Source organism: Carassius gibelio, chromosome B9, assembly GCF_023724105.1.
Source record: "Carassius gibelio isolate Cgi1373 ecotype wild population from Czech Republic chromosome B9, carGib1.2-hapl.c, whole genome shotgun sequence".
In the NCBI taxonomy this organism is placed as follows: domain Eukaryota; kingdom Metazoa; phylum Chordata; class Actinopteri; order Cypriniformes; family Cyprinidae; genus Carassius; species Carassius gibelio.
The window spans coordinates 7,147,432-7,167,045 of NC_068404.1; the positions used below are offsets into that span (position 1 = coordinate 7,147,432).

At 39.2% G+C, this 19,614-nt stretch overlaps 2 protein-coding genes across 4 annotated transcripts in view; one reads left to right on the top strand and one right to left on the bottom strand.

Moving 5' to 3' along the window:
- Positions 1-2,502: 2,502 nt before the first annotated feature.
- Positions 2,503-6,352, top strand: serp2 (stress-associated endoplasmic reticulum protein family member 2). Its single transcript, XM_052565583.1, has 3 exons — positions 2,503-2,876; positions 5,828-5,900; positions 6,013-6,352. The coding sequence occupies exons 1-3, from the start codon at positions 2,793-2,795 to the stop codon at positions 6,051-6,053; spliced, it is 198 nt and encodes a 65-aa protein (XP_052421543.1). The 5' UTR covers positions 2,503-2,792; the 3' UTR covers positions 6,054-6,352.
- An 815-nt stretch (positions 6,353-7,167) lies between these two features.
- The window catches only part of tsc22d1 (TSC22 domain family, member 1), a 39,919-nt gene continuing 27,472 nt past the window's right edge, over positions 7,168-19,614 (bottom strand). Inside the window, exons 1-3 of one of the 3 annotated variants that reach the window (XM_052565551.1) lie at positions 13,921-14,371; positions 9,733-9,784; positions 7,168-8,453 (exon numbers count right to left, since the gene is read on the bottom strand). In XM_052565551.1, the coding sequence (XP_052421511.1) occupies positions 8,199-8,453; positions 9,733-9,784; positions 13,921-14,006 (393 nt within the window). In that variant the 5' untranslated portion in view covers positions 14,007-14,371 and the 3' untranslated portion in view covers positions 7,168-8,198. Of the gene's footprint in view, positions 8,454-9,732; positions 9,785-10,244; positions 10,578-13,920; positions 14,372-19,614 lie in introns of those variants that run through there. The other 2 variants (XM_052565550.1, XM_052565549.1) reach the window with 2 other exon arrangements.

Genomic DNA, 19,614 nt, shown 5'->3' on the forward strand with positions numbered 1-19,614 from the left:
CTCGAAAAGAGGAAGTAAAAGGTGAATCCTTGGTTGAGGGTTTTACTTCCTTAATCTTTCTAGCTATGATCACATAACAGGCCCCGCTATTTCCTCTTTCCTATTTAACCTTCACCCGTTTGAATCTAAAAGTGTCTAGACACCAAATCAGAATCCAGTATGCTCCTCCTGTCCTTGAAATGAAATGAAAAGACTGCTGCCTGCAGTCGGTGATCGACTGTCTGCTGTATTGGTGTGCTATTTACAAGCAGTTTTTATGTTTCACTGTTAGTACACATCTCAGTTCTCCAGTGTTGTGGTCATATTAAAAGCTAAAGCTGAGTTTATTGCAGAAAGTCAACGCATGCCCTTGAGTACACAAGATCATTTGAGATATGTAATATAATGGCTTCAAACTGTCAGCTAAAGAAGAGTAATATTTATCATATTTGAATGTTGTGTTGATGCTCGAAGGGTCTTTAATTCGAATATAAATGATAAAACAAATACATGTGCAACAGAAGATGTCAAAACAGCGTCAGCCACAATACTGCAGAGGAGATGCACAATGTGTCATTTTTCATGACTAGACGGGTCTTGAATGCAGCAGAAATGGAAAGTGCACCGTGGACCTGCATCACAACATGTGCTGTGCTGTGAAATGTGAGCCTGAGCTCTCCGCTGTGACATTGAAGGTGTGCGCTGATGTGTGTGCACAACCGCCTTGATGCAGTTGCTAAGCAACCCAGTTATCGTCTTGTAGGACCTGTGCCGACTGCTGAGGCAACCTCGTATCTGATGCACTGGCACCGACTCCAAAATACAGCAAAAATAGGGCACTATGCACCTCGACAGTTGTGGGGAAACTCAGTGGAAAAGCACTGCACTCCCTGAAGAATTACAAATAAATGAAAAGTCCCCTGCAATTTAAAGTTACATGATAAGAACACTAGTTCTACACGATCGATATTAGACAAAGCATCAGACAGGAAGCAATGGAAGAAATCCCTGCTGGAAACGTCAGCTTAAGATGGATAGCTTGGTTTTTTGGAAATTGATAGTCATACTAGATCAAGATGTGTTTTTACAACATTAACTGATTAAACAACTAATGACCATCTAAAGATGAGCAGTGTTGGGGCGTTACTATAGTTAGGAAATTACGTGATTAATTACAAAATAAATGTCATTGTAAAATGTTACGGAGAAAACATATATTACAGTTACAAAATGTTAACGATTACAAAGGGGGTTATACATGAATATTTCCAAACATATAAATTTGATTGATTTCTTTCCCAAATTGCATTAACTGCTCTAAATTATGAAACACCAATGTTTCAGGTGTTAGCTTGAAACATTGAAAACAGCATTATTATTAGATGCCAGTGTTTCCTGTCAAATGCAAAGATCTGATTTCAAAAACAGTATCGTAACTATTAAACTATGTGATTTAAATCTGTATTTAACCTCAGAACAATCTCAAAGTGAAAAAAAGAGATGTTATAGTCTGATTTGGCTGTACTTCAAAATTAAGTTATTCTAATCTTTAATTCAAGTGATGAGAGTAATCATTGTTGAGTAGCTTACTACTGTAAGGTTAACACTGACTGGTTTAAATGTTTCAGAATAACATTCTTTTCAAATTTAGAAAAGTATTGGAAAAAGTAATCGGTTACATTTTAACAAGTCATTTAAAAAGTTACACTACTTATTATATTTTAAATAACGTAACTTGTAATCTGTGACCTATTAGATCAAAGTAACCTTCCCAACCATCCTGGCACAGCCAAGATCATCTTGGACAACCTAATAACCATCTTAGACCAGCTATGGCCATCCGGGAACAGCTATGACTACCTTGGACTAAACTAATATCGATTCTTGAAGAGCTATAGCCAGCTTGGCCCTGTCATGGACCAGCTAATAACCAGTTTAGACCAGGTAGTGACCATTCAAAGCCATGGTAGGCTTGGTACAGCTAGCAACCGTCTTGGACTAGCTAAAGGCCATTTTGGAAATCCCATGGTCAGCTTGGCTAGTCACCATCTTAGGACAGATAATAACCATTCTGCAACTGCTATAACCAGCCTGATCCAGTTTATAACCATCTTGGATTAGCTAATTGTCTTTCTGGAACAGCTATGCTCAGCTTGGACCATCTACTGACCATGCCGGAACAGCTTTGGCCATCTTGGGCCAGCTCTAACCAGTTTAAACCAGCTAGTTACTATTCTGGAAAAGCCATAGTCAGCTTGGTTCAGCTAGTGACCATCTTGGACAAACTATAATGACCATCCTTAAACAGCTATGGCCAGCTAGTGTCCAACTTAAACCAGCTTGTGACCGTCTTGGATAACCATGATTAGTTCATGGTTTGGATCAGCAAATAAACAGATGGGACATTCAATGTTTCAAAACAACTACCAGTTTGAGCCGGATATCCCAACAGGGAATAGCATGTTTATTTAATTTAATATCACTTTAATATATTATTCAAATATTATTTTAGTTATTTATGTCGTATCAACATTGGGGTTTGATTGGCTATATATCAAGTCTTTACTTAATTTGTAAATACAAAAACATTAGCAAGAAATAACAAAGCTTAGTTTACTGGAGCTGGGAGATGAATAGCGAGCTCGTCCCTCTAGACGTTGTTAGTCTACATGGAGGCGCACTTCCGTCCCCCAGAGCTCGGTTTAGGGGAGCAGGTGCAGGGAAGGGGACTGAAGCGTCACCTCACATAAAGCAACATAGGCCTGTTTGATCTACAGCAGCGTTTATTTCATACCTTTACGCTGGCTCGGAAGATGGTAGCAAAACAGAGAATCCGGATGGCAAACGAGAAGCACAGCAAAAACATCACCCAGAGGGGGAACGTGGCGAAGACCCTGGTAAGACAAGCCTTTGTCGACTGAATACATGCAGATGAATGGAGATCGTGGCTTTTCTGTGTGGATTTCGTGTTTACGTGCATGATTTGAGACACGCTTAGAGGTTTTTAAAGATGCTGATTTATTCAGACATCATACGAGGCGAGTCTAAGTTAAGACTTCACCTAACGTTAATTTTTCTCGGTATCGGTATCCTCTTAAATTAGGCTTAATTCGCAAGCGATTGCTATTGTTTTACATAATCACAATCTGCTCAGTTGTCTTTATGAGTCGAGAAGCACGATATAAACCAGATTCGGTTAACGTTGACGCCTATGTTGTTGCCATGGCGACAGTCACGAGCTGGTGACAGGTGCGCTTAACTAATCTGACCTTTACTAGTCGCTAGTAAAGGTGCAGGTTAACTGGGTCACAACCTCTGCCTCAGGCGTCAGTGAAAGCATCCGATGTGTTTGTGTTCAAGGGTTAAAGCATGATGAACATCCCATGATGAAGAATGTTAATAATAAGAACGTGTAACGTCCAAAATACACACAGCGGGGCTAGAAAGTTTGGGCACCCCTTGCAGAATCTGTGGAAATGTGAATGATTTAAAAAAAATAAAAGAGATCATACTAAATGCATGCTATTTTTATATATTACTGTCCTGAGTAAGATATTGTACACAAAATATGTGTATTTAGTCCACAAGACAAAAACAAAAATGCAGAAATTATTAAAATAACCCCATTCAAAAGTTTGGGAACCCTTGGTTCTTGATACTGTGTTCTGTTGCCTGATGATCCACGACTGTCTTTCTGTTTTGTGATGGGTGTTCATGAGTCCCTTGTTTGTTCTGAACAGTTAAACTGAGCAGCGTTCTTCAGAAAAATCTTTAAGGTCCTGCAGATTCTTCAGTTTTCCAGCATCTTTGCATATTTGAACCCTTTCCAGCAGTGACTGTATGATTTTTAGATACATCTTATCACACTGAGGACAATTGAGGCACTTAAACACAACTATTTAAAAAGATTCAAACATTCACTGATGCTCCAGAAGGAAACAAGATGCATTAAGAGCTGGGGGGTGAAAACTTTTGAACACGATGAAGATGGCCAAATTTTTCTTATTTTGTTGAAATATAATTGTTTTACATTTAGTTCTGCCCTTCGTAAGCAACAGAAGATACTTGCATGTTTCCCAGAACACAAATTAAGTACAATTTACCTTGATTTTCAAATTCCAAAAGTTTCCACAACTTTCGAGCCCCTCTGGATATATACATATGGGCCTTCAGGGTTGGAAACAAAATGTATTTTCCTCAAATTTTGTATGTATGCAAATAATAATATATGATTGATTGTGCAGTTAATTCTCATATTGTATTTTCTAAAAGTTTTGGAATATTTTCCCTCTCCCCAAATTTGTCACTTCCTAAATATCATTTAATAAGAAGGGCTACACTGACCAATTAAGAGTTTGTTTACATCTACCGTGTAAATATAGGTTTTGCTATTTTATCAAAACGTTTTTAGAGGTAACTCAAAAATAATTAATATTTTATAAATATTCAAACTAGTGGTAGTGACAGTAATGTTTGGGTAGCGAGCACATCCAATTACAGAATTTTACAAAACTACTAAAAACATACTAAAATTCAGTAGTAAAAAATTGCATAACTGTATTAAAATTTTATTTACTCCCCCAAATAAAGGATTATGTGTTGTCACTACTGAAACAGTAACAATGTTAGGGAATAACAAAAAAAACAACAACAAAAACGTCACTACCGAAACTTCACCGAATGTGCACACACACACACACACACTCACACACACACGCATACCCACACACATACACACTTTTTTATGGTTTATGGGGACTTTCCATGGGCGTAATGGTTTTTATACTGTACAAACCATATTTTCTATCGCCCTACACCAACCGTACATCTAAACCTACCCCTCACAGGAAACTTTAGCATTTTCAGATAAATAATATCATTTATTCTGTATGATTGATACACCTTTTGAAATAAGGGGACACTGAAAATGTCGTATTATACATATAATAATTATAGAAATTTGTGTCCTCATAAACCACATAAACATACACACACACACATACATATACATATATATATATATATATATACAGTACAGACCAAAAGTTTGGACACCTTCTCATTCAAAGAGTTTTCTTTATTTTCATGACTATGAAAATTGTAGATTCACACTGAAGGCATCAAAACTATGAATTAACATGTGGAATTATATATGGAATTATATACATAACAAAAAAGTGTGAAACAACTGAAAATATGTCATATTGTAGGTTCTTCTTTTGCTCTGATTACTGCTTTGCACACTCTTGGCATTCTCTTGATGAGCTTCAGGAGGTAGTCACCTGAAATGGTCTTCAACAGTCTTGAAGGAGTTCCCCAAGAGATGCTTAGCACTTGTTGGTCTTTTTGCCTTCTGTCTGCGGTCCAGCTCACCCCTAAACCATCTGGATTGGGTACAGGTCTGGTGACTGGTGACTAGAGAATGCCAGGTCATCTGGCCCAGCACCCCATCACTCTCCTTCTTGCTCAAATAGCCCTCGATGCCTTCAGTGTGACTCTACAATTTTCATAGTCATGAAAATAAAGAAAACTCTTTGAATGAGAAGGTGTGTCCAAACTTTTGGTCTGTACTGTATATATATATATATATATATATATATATATATATATATTACATAGTCATGTAATTGATTGCATAACAGCAAAATTAATAAATACTAATTTAAATATAGAGTTTTGTGTACAGACAAACACAACACCGAGTCTTCATGTGTTTGTTTTCTTTCTGTTTCTGTGACACTATGTAGATATTTGTGTCGTGTGTAAACAGATTTACAGACATTCCAGACCATATTTTGTTTGTGGAATATATTTGGTTTCTGAAACACTTTGACTTTGACTGTTCCAGCGACCACAGGAGGAGAAATATCCGGTGGGGCCATGGCTTTTGGCACTCTTTGTATTTGTTGTTTGTGGATCAGGTAATATTAAATTTGTATTTTATGGAATATACAGTTTGCTGCTTGCTATTAAGCTTCCCATGTTTTTTGTATTACTAAACTAATACGTTTTTGTTTGTTTGTTTGTTTTCAGCCATCTTTCAGATAATTCAGAGTATCCGAATGGGAATGTGATTTTTGGGGGACTGGACACAATCTGAAGACGGACTGATCGGTGAAATCTGTTTGTGGGTCAGAGGCTTGTATGCTGAGCTGGATCTAGTGTACAATACTACATGACATTGTCACACATGTTTACAGTGTCCCTGGAGGAAGGGAGCACATGCTTTTCTACAAAACCATTGTTGTTGTTGACTCATCTTATCATTTTTGTCATATTTATTTGTTTGATTGATGATTGCCATGATCTATTTCTCTATTTAACCGTGTTTGCGTGAGCCTTTTTCAAATAAACGTCAAACACATTTGGATAATGACTCGTATACATTTTGCTTTCTTTTTTTTTTTGTCAACCAATTTTTTTAAAATATTTTTTATGTGAATTTTCATGAATGTTACAGTAGATGTAAAAAAGTACATTTGTTGTGTAAAATTAGTAGACAGAACATTAAGTGTATAGACAATCCTAATGGTGAGGATAACAATCAGAGATCTTTATGAAATTTATGGTTCATCTGGATTTTAATCTGCAACCTTTGAGTTTGCTTCTTGTTCAGTGAACATCAGTTTTCTAGCTTTGTAGTTCATAAGAAAACATGGATCGAGAAGAAAGCAGTTACTTTAAAATGAGTCAGTGTTTAGATTTTACAAGTCACAATAAAGGACTTTTTAGATTCCCATCCATATAGAACCATTATGCATTGTACGGTTTAGGATTAAATTATGAACGGTACTATGAAGATCAACAAAATAATGCAATTTGGGTAACTTTTCATAGTAATGCTGTCAAAATGGGCATGAACTGAATGAACACCACTTTATGATCAAAGAGTGAACAATTCATGCATACAGTACATTCATTTGAGTTTTAATATCTTCATACATCACTTTTAATTCATGTTATTAATACTTAACGCTAATCAGTTACATTCAAGATGTATGCCAAAGATCTGTCGATTCATCGGTTTTAATCATGTCTTTAATAAACCGATTTTTTCAGAAAAAAAAAAAACGGTAACCACAATGTGAAAATGATATACCAGTCTGTATAAACTCTATTCTGACTAGCATTTCTACGGTTTCTCCAGTATCCCGGTCCATCACATAAGCGAAAGCATCTCAAGGACTCTTCTCAACGGTGTTCACAAACATGACTTTATTGAGAGTTGTGAAAAGCAACTGGCGAGAGCAATTACAGTATTTTACAACTTATCTCCTGGTTTGGAGAACATGCACAGAACATAAGCATACGAGTTGTACACAATGCAAATCCAGGTCAGCTATATGATAGTCGAGAGTAACTTTAAATTCAAAGATTGATCCGGAATACTTCACTGTCCAAACTGAAAACAGAAATCACATGGCTGTAATACTTCAAAATCATCTCAAGGGAACAAAGTAGTGTACAGGAGGCGTTAGAGGAGTAGTTTCTATCTGTCAGATAAATATCGTAAGACCGATCCCGCTTAACAGCATTTAAAAAAGAAGGATGATGTCTCTTGGGTAAGCCAACTACCTTAAATCTGTACAACCTATATAGTGTCTCTTTAACCGCTTCACATCGCTATTTTACAAAATACTTACATTAATCATACAATAATATACAGCCGGTCCACCTCGCATTTCAGCTCATCTGCCATTCTCACGGCACAGAGAACGAAAGAGGATCTGAAGCATCAACCCTCCTCGTGTTCTTCATCCAAAAAACAAAAAGTGTCATGATTACGCCAATGCAGCTGTGGAAGTCAATGCGTCTGCCGTCCCCATGCCAGCTGGGGCACAGATCGGCAGCCCTTCAAAGCCTCGTCACATTCGTCACCGTAAAAGTGCTTGCTTTATTAGAAGCTCACAGTCAGCATGTACACTACAAAGGGAAGGGAGACTGAAACCAGACTGAAAACCATGGGGACTTCAGACACAGGCACAGTGATTCTTTATATCGTGTCCTCCGGGATCGTTTTCTTCCTGACCATCACATTCCGTGGATTTTGGCAACGTCCCACCCAACTGGATTGTCACTGGCGTGTAAATCACCTCAGTTTGACATCTGTCAAGTTTCGAAAGGTGTGCAAATTTCGTCAGTCAAATGTGTGAGTGAGGCATGTCTGTTCAGTCTGTCTCGAGCCACTCGTCACCCTCAACAGCAGCTCTGGCTGGGTGCTACGCGGACGGGCCGGAGGTCTGTGCTGTGAGTTGGGCCGGCGGGGCAGGAGTCTGCGTGGAGGACGGCGGCGGAGGAGAGCCGCTCTGGACCTGCGCCTGGAACTGTGCGAGCTGCTCCGGACTGGCCAGGTTCTTCAGCAGGTTGTTCTCCTGCTCCAGCTGAGAGTTCCTCTCAATCAGCTCCTTAATCTGTTCCTTCAACACCTCCACCTCTTCACGGACCGCGTACATCAGGTGACTCTTCACCAGATCCTGGAAGAGGACAACAGTGTTATTTTCAAACTTTTTTTTTTGTTTTTGTTTATTCAAAGCAAAACATCTGTGTATTAGATTCATTCTTTTACATGCATCATATGTGACCCTGGACTATAAAGGGTCACATAAGGGTCCATTTTTTTACATTTAGATTTAGGGTGCACTCGCCCCAGGCATTTTGAACCATGCCCGAGCACGTTTGACCCCCAAAGCCCGGTTCGTTTGACTATTGTGGGCGCTCCGTGCCACAAACATATTTTATTACTACAACTGCACTACAGTTTTCAATAAACTGAATTCAATCAAATATATTTAGCTTTATAATGCTTCTGATTCCTACTGTATTGGATGAACAGGAAATGTAGATAGCAAGTAAATATCTGCAAATTATTGAATTAACCTCAGCTGTCTCTGTAATAATTTTCTGATACATACAAGTGAAAATCAATGATTACATCAACTGATAGCTGAATAAATAAGCTTTCTACTGATTAATGGTTTGTTAGGAATCTGAGGGTGCAAAAAAATCCCCTTGAAAGTTGTCCAAATGAAGTGCTTACCAATGTATATTACTAATCAAAAATGATACATTTACAGCAGGAAATTTACAGCGTATCTTAATGGAACATGATCTTTACGTAACATACTAATGGTTTTTGGCATAAAAGGACGGACCCATACAAATTTTTGTTGGCTGTTGCTACAAATACTCCTGTGCAACTTATCACGGTTTTGTTCTCCAGGGTCACAGATCGTGCAGAAACCCCAATCTACTGAGAGATGCTGCGTTCACCATTTGAGTAAATCCTTGAAAAGCTCTAACCTGCATCCCACTCGCCACCCACAACCCCCCACCCCCCTTTATGCCGTCACCAAACCAACAAAATGGCCGTCCCACAGCGCGTCAGGCCAATCAGAAGCCGAGATATTTATAACTAGGAGTAAAAGCTTTGGGGTTTGCCTAGCAACAGTAACAAGGCGCACAGATCGCGTGAGTAGTACGCAGACAAAACCAGGCAAGTCGGCAAACAAACACCAAACTCTTCGCTCGTTTCTTATTAGCTTTTCTACTTTGGACTATACTTAGCCTATCGCGAATGAACAATGAAAGCGGCATTATATCGACGCTTTCACAATGACAGCAACAGTCGTTTGATAATGATTACATAATTCATTCCAGCGACACTGATGCAACTCGAAAGCCTTCTTACGGCATGTAAACACAATATATGTTAGGATACGCAATGTTTATGATGGGAAAGGCAGGATGACTTACCATCGCTTGTTCAATTTTGTTGTCTATGGCCACCACACTGGCACCCGATGAGCTGTGAGGGAAAGAGAGAGAATCGTTACTTCACTGCTTAAATACACCACAGGAAACCATGACAACGTCAACAAAATATCGTCACAAACACAAGAGATATCGAAAATCATTGTGTAATAGTAACTTATACACTATGTGTTTCTATGGAAATCTCTAGAACGTGGTAACTCTGCGTCTGTTTATTCAAAAAGATAACGTTACGTTTTGTACATTCAAAGCTGCCTTCAGCATCATCTCTGAGAGAAGTGAAAGAACATGCGAGCTGCTCACAGCTTAGGCTTTTAACCACAAACCAGCATTAAAAACATTCAGCTATAATATTAAATGACCCAGATTCTCTAAAACAGCCCCGCGTCGCGTCTTTGCGCGTTCAACGCTTGTATTTTGCACTGAACGCGGGCTCTCGTGCACGAGCTTTAGCTTATTGACGGTATATTACGAGCACGAGTCTGACATTTTACCTATTGTCGAGCTTGACGGACGAAGTCTCGGTCCCCAACAACGACGAGAGGAAAGATATCGAGAAGTTTCTAAGCTGACAAACACCAAGATCCATCGCCACGGAATAGCATGGAGAATTCATGCTATAGCGTCCATCAGAGATCGCGCAGGGAAGCGAACGCGTGTCCTTCCTACAGCCTCTGGAGCATTACATCCTTTGTGTGCGTTTGCAGGGATATTATGCCGTGACTCCCGCAGAAAAGCTCGCTTTATCAGGAGACCGTACATCCAGTGCCGCAGCACAAAGAAACTCCAAGGTCAGCTCATCTCTGCGCTGGGGAATATCTGCAGCCTGGGCTATTTGCATAATTTATTTCACATCAGCGCTGCTAGGCGCGCTATTGGCGGAGAGCGAGAGATATTTTGCATAATCTATGCTGTTCCGCCCCCTTTGACGCTCTTCCGACTCGCTCTGGATAATTTATTCAAACTCCACTTGCCTTATAAGACAATCCGCTTGGAGCGAGTCGATGTTATTTCCATCAAAAATCTCAAGGCACCAACAGCTTTTAACAGCCCATTTCTATTACTCAGCATCTATATTTGAGCACAGAATCCAGGCAGGAATACTCACCGCTTCTTCACGTTATTATTGGAAAACCTTATGTGAAAAATATAATACTACTTCCACCAAATATGTTTTCCAGTCTATTTGGTTTTCATATATACACGGGCAGAACATTATTTGAAGGGGAATGAATGCTTTTAAGCACAGTGTTTGCATGACGCCGTATATCGGCAAACAGCGGAATTGCAGTGGAGTGTATCCCTAAAACAGACGAGTTTTTCCCAACAGGACCATCAGCCATCCTGGGACTCTCGATTATACATAATAATTTAAACAAAATAAACAAAATAATTAAGCATAATCCAGATTAAATTACTATTACCTTTTAATACTAATGTTTGATCTAGAAATGCATCATATTATTAATGCACCCCATTTAGCAATACATTTTGAAACATACCAATTATTTTTACTCTTGTTTTCTGGGTTCATGGCCCTCCAGGGTGATTGAAAGCTCAGACCTTAAAGCTCCAGCATGTTTAGATGAAACTCAGTCCCCTGTGATTTAGCTGCAGCTAAATAACTAATCTCATGTGATCTTTAATTAACGTTTTTAACTACACATCAGCGTGCTTCATATTACGCACATGTGTTTGGTTTGCCAAGCTTAAAAGTTCAGAAGAGAAATGATCAAACTAAAGCCAATCACACTTACTCAACATGACAATTATCTCTTTCAATCAATGGTGATGAAACTATATCTCAAAGCTTAATCTTTCTCTTTAAATTATAACAAGCTTTACATATAAAGCTTCTATCTTATTGTGAAGAACATCCACGCATGTTTGTTTCCTTTTATAGTTTTTGACCTCATAATTCTTAATCAAAATGATCTTCCAATGAAACTTCAGACTTCAAAACAATCATTTTGTTTCTATAAACCGCTCTTTTCTTATAGTAGATTGCAAGCTCGCATTCAGATCCCCATTCAAGCAACAAGCGATATCTCTTGCATAATCCATTTCATTCAGATGTACATCACAATATGGAAGAAAAGATACATTGTTAATTATTATACTAAATAATAATTTAAGAGACTAAACTGTATTTACAAGCATAGGGAAGCAGACTAGGTGGATGAATTAGAAAAAAGAAAGTCTCAAATTAACCACAAACATTAGTCTAGAGAGATGAAGATATATATTCAGTTTTTCAATCAGCTGGACATCACAAAATAAACAGGGTGATCAGGTCTTGTGTCGCCTTTGAAAGGGTTTCTTCTGCATCATTAATCATCTGATTGTATATGATTAGATATGGTTTATAACATGAGAAAAGATCCCAGATTAATCAGTTGAGAGTCCGTTGAACAGTTTGCAGTAATGATTCAAACATTTCTGATAAACAGATGTGTTATATTTCATAATTTGCATAAAAGATGTGTATATTTCACAGCACACCGTTGCGTCAACATAATGTTGCCTTGAGTAATGATTGTGGTTAGGTAAGTTTCCACATATTTTTGGTCCTGCTGTAAAGGTGTGTACCCATATGCCAAGCCACAAGCCATAATAAAGGTGGTGTAACACCCACCCGTGCTTCAATACGCTCACTGGAGCACATCATTTCCTGCCAAATGACAACCGATATCCTCTGTTCTTCTGAAACACTGCTCAAGTCCAGCTCATGATTGACACAAAGCTTTGAAAACATGAGTGGGGTTCAGCACCGCTGAAACGTTTCAATCAAGAGTACACTTGCGTCCAGTATAAATAGATCACTTATCCTAATTAAGTGCAGCGGCGGCACACCAAACCAAGCTCAAACCTAAGAAGCTCAGGATGTTGTTAGCTGTTCCAGGCTCTTTGACTGGAAGTGGATTTAAGCAATTACGGCTTCCAAATATACCTCTGCCGTCCATGACCTGACCTCACACTACCACCATTCAGAGCGCTCAACTCAACACAACCTACTTATTTACAGACAGCTTCGCCATCTCAGTCACAGCCACAATTAAAAGGCCATTGCACACAACTCCAGATGAGACACAAGCTTCAAGACCTGACTGGACCAGGAACCGTTTTTTTCCGGACAATGTGTCCTTGCATAGTGAACATGAAGAACAAGTTCTAAACTATAAAGAAGCTTCTGTCCAGAAACCTGGAGCAAAGCTCGACAGAACAAATCATCCATTTACACCACAAGTTTGACTGTAGCTCAGGCCCTGTTTATACTTGTGCGTTTTAGTTTTAAAACGGTGTTTTCACAGCAATTCAGAAACGATCTCAGTCCACACTACAATACTGTAAAACGAATGTCACATGACCATACATGCAGGTACAATCATAGATATGTGTATGTTCATTTATAATTTAATTTAAATGTATATGTAGATTTCCTTTTATTTAGATGGCGGATGCATCTACGTGCTTGGAGCATCTACCTCTACATATCTATGGCTACAACAATGAGCGTGATGTTATTGTTTACATGGTCATCAAAGATACACAGAGCGAATATGGGCAATCGTTTTCAAGAGTCTCCGTTTTTGTCCATTTACACCGAAAACGCAACTAAATTAATTTTCACACTAAAACAGGGTCTGCAGTTTTTTCCAAGTCTCAGTTTTCGGGGGTCTAAAATGCCAGAGTTGTGTAAAGGAGAGGCAAAAACCTGGCAAACGTTATGCGTTTTTTTAAACGCAACGCAAATCGTTGTTAGATTAAATAATCTGCCAAACGCAAATGTAAATTCATGAGATCAAATGACATCTCACAGGAAAAACTGTCAAAGCACCAAATACTATTTGGAAATATAAACACTTCTTTCTGTAACTCAATGTACTTTGATTTCCTCAATTTTTATTCTCTACATGTACAATGTAAAAATAAATACTGAACACGATCTCCTCATTAAAATGACCAAATTAATCTGACACACATTTGATGCCCAGAGGAACAAAGACCTCCTGAGACTCTCGAAGTAATGGAGCCATACCTTTCATACATGTCAAATGAATTTGCATGCACTTTCAATCTTTCCACATCTAAAATATCTTCCAAATAAAGCACACAAACAGAAAATGCTCCATGCGGATTAAAGTCCAGGCAGTGTAAAACACACTTTACCTTTTCAAATGCTGCTCTAACTCCCAGAACAATAGCTTCATGGCCATTTCGTCTCGGCCGTGAACTTGGAGGACTGTTTCTCTCATTGATGTGTCAATCAGTGGTCCTCCGAACACAGAACTTGCTCCTCTATTCCTCACAAGGCTCAAACACACACACACGAGCACATGCACAAAGAGGCATGGCCACCGTTTGGCTTCCTTTCTCTTCTCCAGCAGTAGTAAAGGCTAAACACTCACAAGGCCTGGTAAAATCTCAGTGGTCCTGTCCCCCGTACTGCCTTTGTGCATCTTACAGGGAGATTTCGTGAACGATTGAGTGAAAACAAGACGAGGGCAAGCTGTGATGTCACGTCATTGATGGGTCACGTGACTGTTACATAAACCAGCAACAGAGATTAAAATATTCCAAATGATGGCTTCTCGCACGCACCCATGCTCTCGAGGAGCATGCCGTCCTCACAACCCTCAACGGCTACCCTGTCCCCATGTTTTTTTCCCTCTTTTCTTTTCCCGGCACAGAAGCGTGCATTTCTCCCCTGTGGAGAGAAGAGACGGGCCCCTGCACTCGAGCCGGGACTTATCTTGTCACTTCCCATCAGTATCGTAGCCTGAGTCAGGCTTACAGCGTGTGCGGCTGGTGAAACACACACACGTCTCTGCAGCTTAGGCTGCTCGCAGTAAAAAAAACAATACGGATCCCAACAATGGCAGGGATTTTACCTGTTCAAATAACACTCAGTGAGGGCTCTGAATGGCACTGAGGCTCCTGTGCTTACGTGTCTTTCTGTGGGCAACAAACAGCTGATCAGAATCAATACTTGACTGACTGAAGCTCAGAGACATTAAATCCAGCTTTCATAATATTTCAGAATCTAAATCTCTCATACTGGAAAGATGACTTTGTTTCTGGATCTGAATCACTGCATTACACTGTCTACAAGGCGAGTTTATTTGTATAGGACATTTCAATAGGCCTGTGGCCAATTACATAATCCGCTGATCACAACAGTCTGCAACATTCACAATCACTGCTCTTTAAATATCAGTCGCGTTAATATTTCTGCACTTATTTTTCACAGAGCTAAAGAAATCCTTAATGATTTTTTGAAACTGTAAATAAAACATTTACAAAAAAATACTATTTTAAACGTTTCTACTTTGGTACTTGCCGTTTTGTTGCCATTTTTCAAGCAAATTTTACTAATTACTAGCCATTTCTGAGTGAAATTGATCCTACACTTTTTTTCAGTGCATTTGTCTCGGTTTCTAGTGTTATGAGTGCACTCCGTATGACCTTTAGTAGGCGTGTTTTAAATAGGGTTCATTTCAAGTCCACAGCGCAGCGTTCATTATTATAATACATTACGCACATGACGCAGTATGGTTTTCACCTTTTAACATTTTTGCATTTGTCCAAACATTCTTAGCCATTACCAGATACCATATAAACATGACAGTGCTTTCCAAAAATTAACATTTTTAAGAAAAAAGGCTAAATGTCCATTTTAATTAATAAAATAATAAATATAAAAAATTGCTATAATAATATAATGATTAATAAACCAAACATCTTTTTTTAAGAACAAAAATTAGTTCTATAGAACAACCAATAAAATGTAATTTTATTAAACTGATATTCAGGCCAGTCTACCATGGTTAACATTTGTTCACCAAGCCTTACAGGAAATCGTACATCTTGTGCGTTTAAATTCATTGTAAATAAACGGTGTATGTGTATTAAGTTTGCGCTGCAAATGACATGAGCGACCATTTATCGGCAGCAAGTTTCGTAATCATGACAGCCCTATCTGAAAACTGGCCAGCCTCAATATTTACAAGTAAAATAGGCAAACAAGATTTGAATAAGCGCTTTGAGAGTTTCGCAGAGAGCTGGGCTGAAACTGAGACCGTGCAGGAGCTGCAGATGAGAACGCCGTCAGCAGCTCCCAAGACTCAAGAGTCACAAAATTTATAGAAAGGTTACGCATTTCAAATAGTGCATTTAGACGGGCACTAGGCAACCGGCCACCCTCAGCGTCTGTAACTTATCTGAGAGTCAGATTGCAGATGCCATTCTCCACAGTCTTCAACTTGAACCTACTTGAGGTTTTTGCCACATTTCACAATGCCTGGATTTTTCCACCAACTTAACACAAATCAGGATTCTGAATGTGGACCCTGCATACTGCTACACAAGTAAAAAATAAATAAAAAAAAAAACATTATGGAAGACCACTGAAGTTTGCATTATGGCAAACTTGTCCTGGAGGCACATCTCTTGAACCTGTGGTACAGCTGGAAGATCGGTGAGATCACATTGTGGGATTTCAACACGTTGCGTGAGAGAACATACCATTTTGCCAATTGGGCTGACAGCAGCAGGTTGCACAACAGAGCTTCATCCTGTATTCTCCAGCTCCAACTCTGACAGTGCAGCACACACAGAATAGACTGGACAACCTCAGCAAGTTTCACTCCATGAGCAAGAAAAGAAGCATGTGTGCATTTCACTGAACTGGATGACTTAATACGGCAGCACTTTTCTAAGAAGGGATGGCCGTGCATTTAAAAATTCCACAATTCACTCCTAATGAAATGAATTTTAGCAGCGATTATAGGCGCAATGTGCCTTTTAAAATGGAAAATGGAACAAAAGTTGCTTCGGTTGGTCCCACAGGTTTGTGAGCAGTGGTTTTATTTTCCGTAGAGTGGCGTGTTCCTCCAGCATTTAGGGACTTGTGAACAATCGACAACCTCCTCATGCATTTACAGTTATGTAATAACTACTGTGCTGGTAGTTTGCACACAAAAGAAACAGGTATAAGTAATGTGGAGTGAAATCTGGAATTATCAGGATTAGCCCAAAAGCATTAGTGGCACAGAAAAGACCCGGGATGATTCATTGAAGTCGTTTCCACTACAGAAAGCACAAAGGCCTGCGGCTAGAATAGTAGAAGCCTTCTTCCCTTGCTACAGTTATACGCACCAAATCTGCACCGGTCCACCCTCTTCTTTTGTCTGGAAGCACTGTAGCCTTTATATAAAGTGACAGACGAGGCACTGTCGAGACGTAAGACTCTGGGAATTCACACAGTCGTTTTATTTTGCATTGCGCAATGCTTATAGCACCTTAGCATGCAATATATTGTAGCATTAATGGATTCGCTGCTGTCTAAGAGCACTTTTTGAAAGAGAACGCTTCAGTAGTACACTGAAGACAGTCGGAGACAAGCAGCCATTGATGTTGCGGTTAAGCTCCAGTTCGTTGGGGCTGATCGAGTGAGACAATAGCTGGGATGTAGGCGAATTGAGAGGGATTTGAGAGGGGGGTTGTTTACATTGTACACGATGTTCTTGATGCAGACGGCCAGTCAAGCATGAGCATTACCTCCACTCGAGCTCCTAATGCGATTTGTGGACTTTTCGGTATGTTTGCAGACACTGTCAAGATGTGGCAATATTATGTCGGACTGATACCATAAATGAAAAGTTGGTATGTCAAAGTTGGTATGTCAAAGTTGGCCTGTTCTTGTCACTAAAAAAATATAATTAAATTGGTTTTATTTAATTGTACATTTATTTAAAATGCATTTAATTTTATTGAAAACTTGATTTTTTTATTGAAAACTTGAAAATTGAAAATAGAATTGAACTGAATAAGTTCCTAGAGACACACAAAAAAAAAAGACACAAACTTGTGCTTTACCATAAAAATATAAATACAACAAACAAACTTGAACCATGTTTCTTCCAAGCAAAACAGCTCAAAGCACCCAGCTGCCCTCCATCTTTTCATGGAGTGTTAAAGCTTCAAACCCCTTTTACAAATGAGACGTCTCACGGCATGCAGAGAAAGCATTGAGTTTAAACTGCAGTATGATCACTGGGATAATCAGAGAAGGTTCTCGCATCATCTCAATCCATCCCACTGTGACGGAGAAGCTTAAGAAAGATGCATCTCCTCATGACTGCACTCGGGAACACAACGTTCCTCCTGCAACTCTATAGTATATGTAGTGTGTGAACAGCACGGGACCAGAATCACACGCTTCTCAGGTGAAGCAGGGTTCATGTTCACAGGCTGAGCAGCAATTACCCTGACGTTACAAAAGAGATAACAGACCTGCCCTCAGCTCATGATTATTTTGGTTAAAACATGAATCATTCTAGATTCATCTGCCACTGCGTACCAAACCAACAGCAAACAAGTTGTTTTTCCAATTATCTCCAATAGTGTTGGCTGATCAATATCATTCTGCCATTTTATTTGTAATTCTTGGTAAAGCTGAATTTGCAGCATCATTACTTCAGTCTTCAGTGTCACATGATCCTTCAGAAATCATTCTGGTATACTTATTCGCTGCTGATGTTGAAATCATTTGTGTTGCTTAATATTTTTGTGGAAACTGGGATACTTTCATTTTTCAGATATCTTTGATGAATAGAAAGTTAAGACGAACAGCATTTATTTGAAACACAAATCTATGTGAAATTTGGATGTCTTTACAGTCCTTTATGATTAATGCATCCTTGCCGATAAAGGATTTAAAAAAAAATCATGTTTTACTGACTCCAAACATGGTTGTGTGTACTTTTACTCATTTATGTGTTAGGTTAGTAAAAAACCTTAGCAGATCAAGCAAAAAGTGTGACAGAAGCCCAATCAGGCCAGCAGAAAGTATTGTTACTGTACCTGTAAACATTTTAGGTACTAATATGCAACTTTTGACAGAAAAAAATAACAAAAGTGTACCTTTTGAAAGTGTACAGACTTTATTATTATTATCAGCAACCCTGCTCTTTAGATATTGGTATGTGTGTCCGCCATTAAAAACCCCCAAAGTTTTGACCACGAACCCCAAATATTTCCATGTTCGACGCCTAGGGAAATGCTTTATGTAAATGCACACTCAACACTGGGGCCAATTACTTGCCCAATGAGTTACCATGTCCCTGTTAGCTCTTTTTCTTTCTAAACTACACTGGCTGTTTTTCCAGATTCACCGGGCGGACTCCCCCGCCTGCTCCCTCTCTCCATCTGTCATGTCAGCCAAGTCCTCCTCTCTCTCTGCTCTGCCCTAATTCTGAGAAGAATGTATACGCTCGGAGCCAACCGGCAGAATCCAGTTTGCTTATGGAAAAGAGCCCATGATGAGAGCCACGGAGATGTCCGGGCAATGAGGTGGGACACATTCCAAGCCCTCCCTCCACGAAAACATCAGAAGCATCTCTGCAGTCGTGTGCTGGCCTGTGTGAGCAATCACACCTGCAGCAGCGCTGGAGCCGCTCGAAACGCTTGGGAAGAACACAAGCTTGACTCGCTGTATGATGACGCTGAGTAAGGGAGACACATGAAGCACTACTTTATCAGTGACATTTCTAAATGATAGGTGGTGGTCCGAATCATACATTTGAAGTAAATGGTTTGGATTTACTTTTCTGACTTTGGCAGAATTAAAAGTGCATCCCGGTTACAAAACATGATGCTCATGAAGTCAAACAACAGACATAATGCAAACGATCATATCCAAATTTCCCCTGCGGTTATTATGGGTGGCTCAATAGCGCGATATACAGTATTACCTCCGTATTATTTTTTTTTTTACACACCTAATTTATCCTGATTTTGCTGCATACAAAGCTCTATCATTGAGTTATGTAGCATATATTGTTGCTTTTTTAACTGACAGAG

Excerpts from the sequence above, each read along its gene's own strand:
- serp2 (XM_052565583.1), top strand. The coding sequence starts at position 2,793 with ATGGTAGCAAAACAGAGAATCCGGATGGCAAACGAGAAGCACAGCAAA. Across the intron at positions 2,877-5,827 it reads GGAACGTGGCGAAGACCCTG|CGACCACAGGAGGAGAAATA; the intron begins GTAAGACAAGCC and ends TGACTGTTCCAG. Across the intron at positions 5,901-6,012 it reads ATTTGTTGTTTGTGGATCAG|CCATCTTTCAGATAATTCAG; the intron begins GTAATATTAAAT and ends GTTTGTTTTCAG.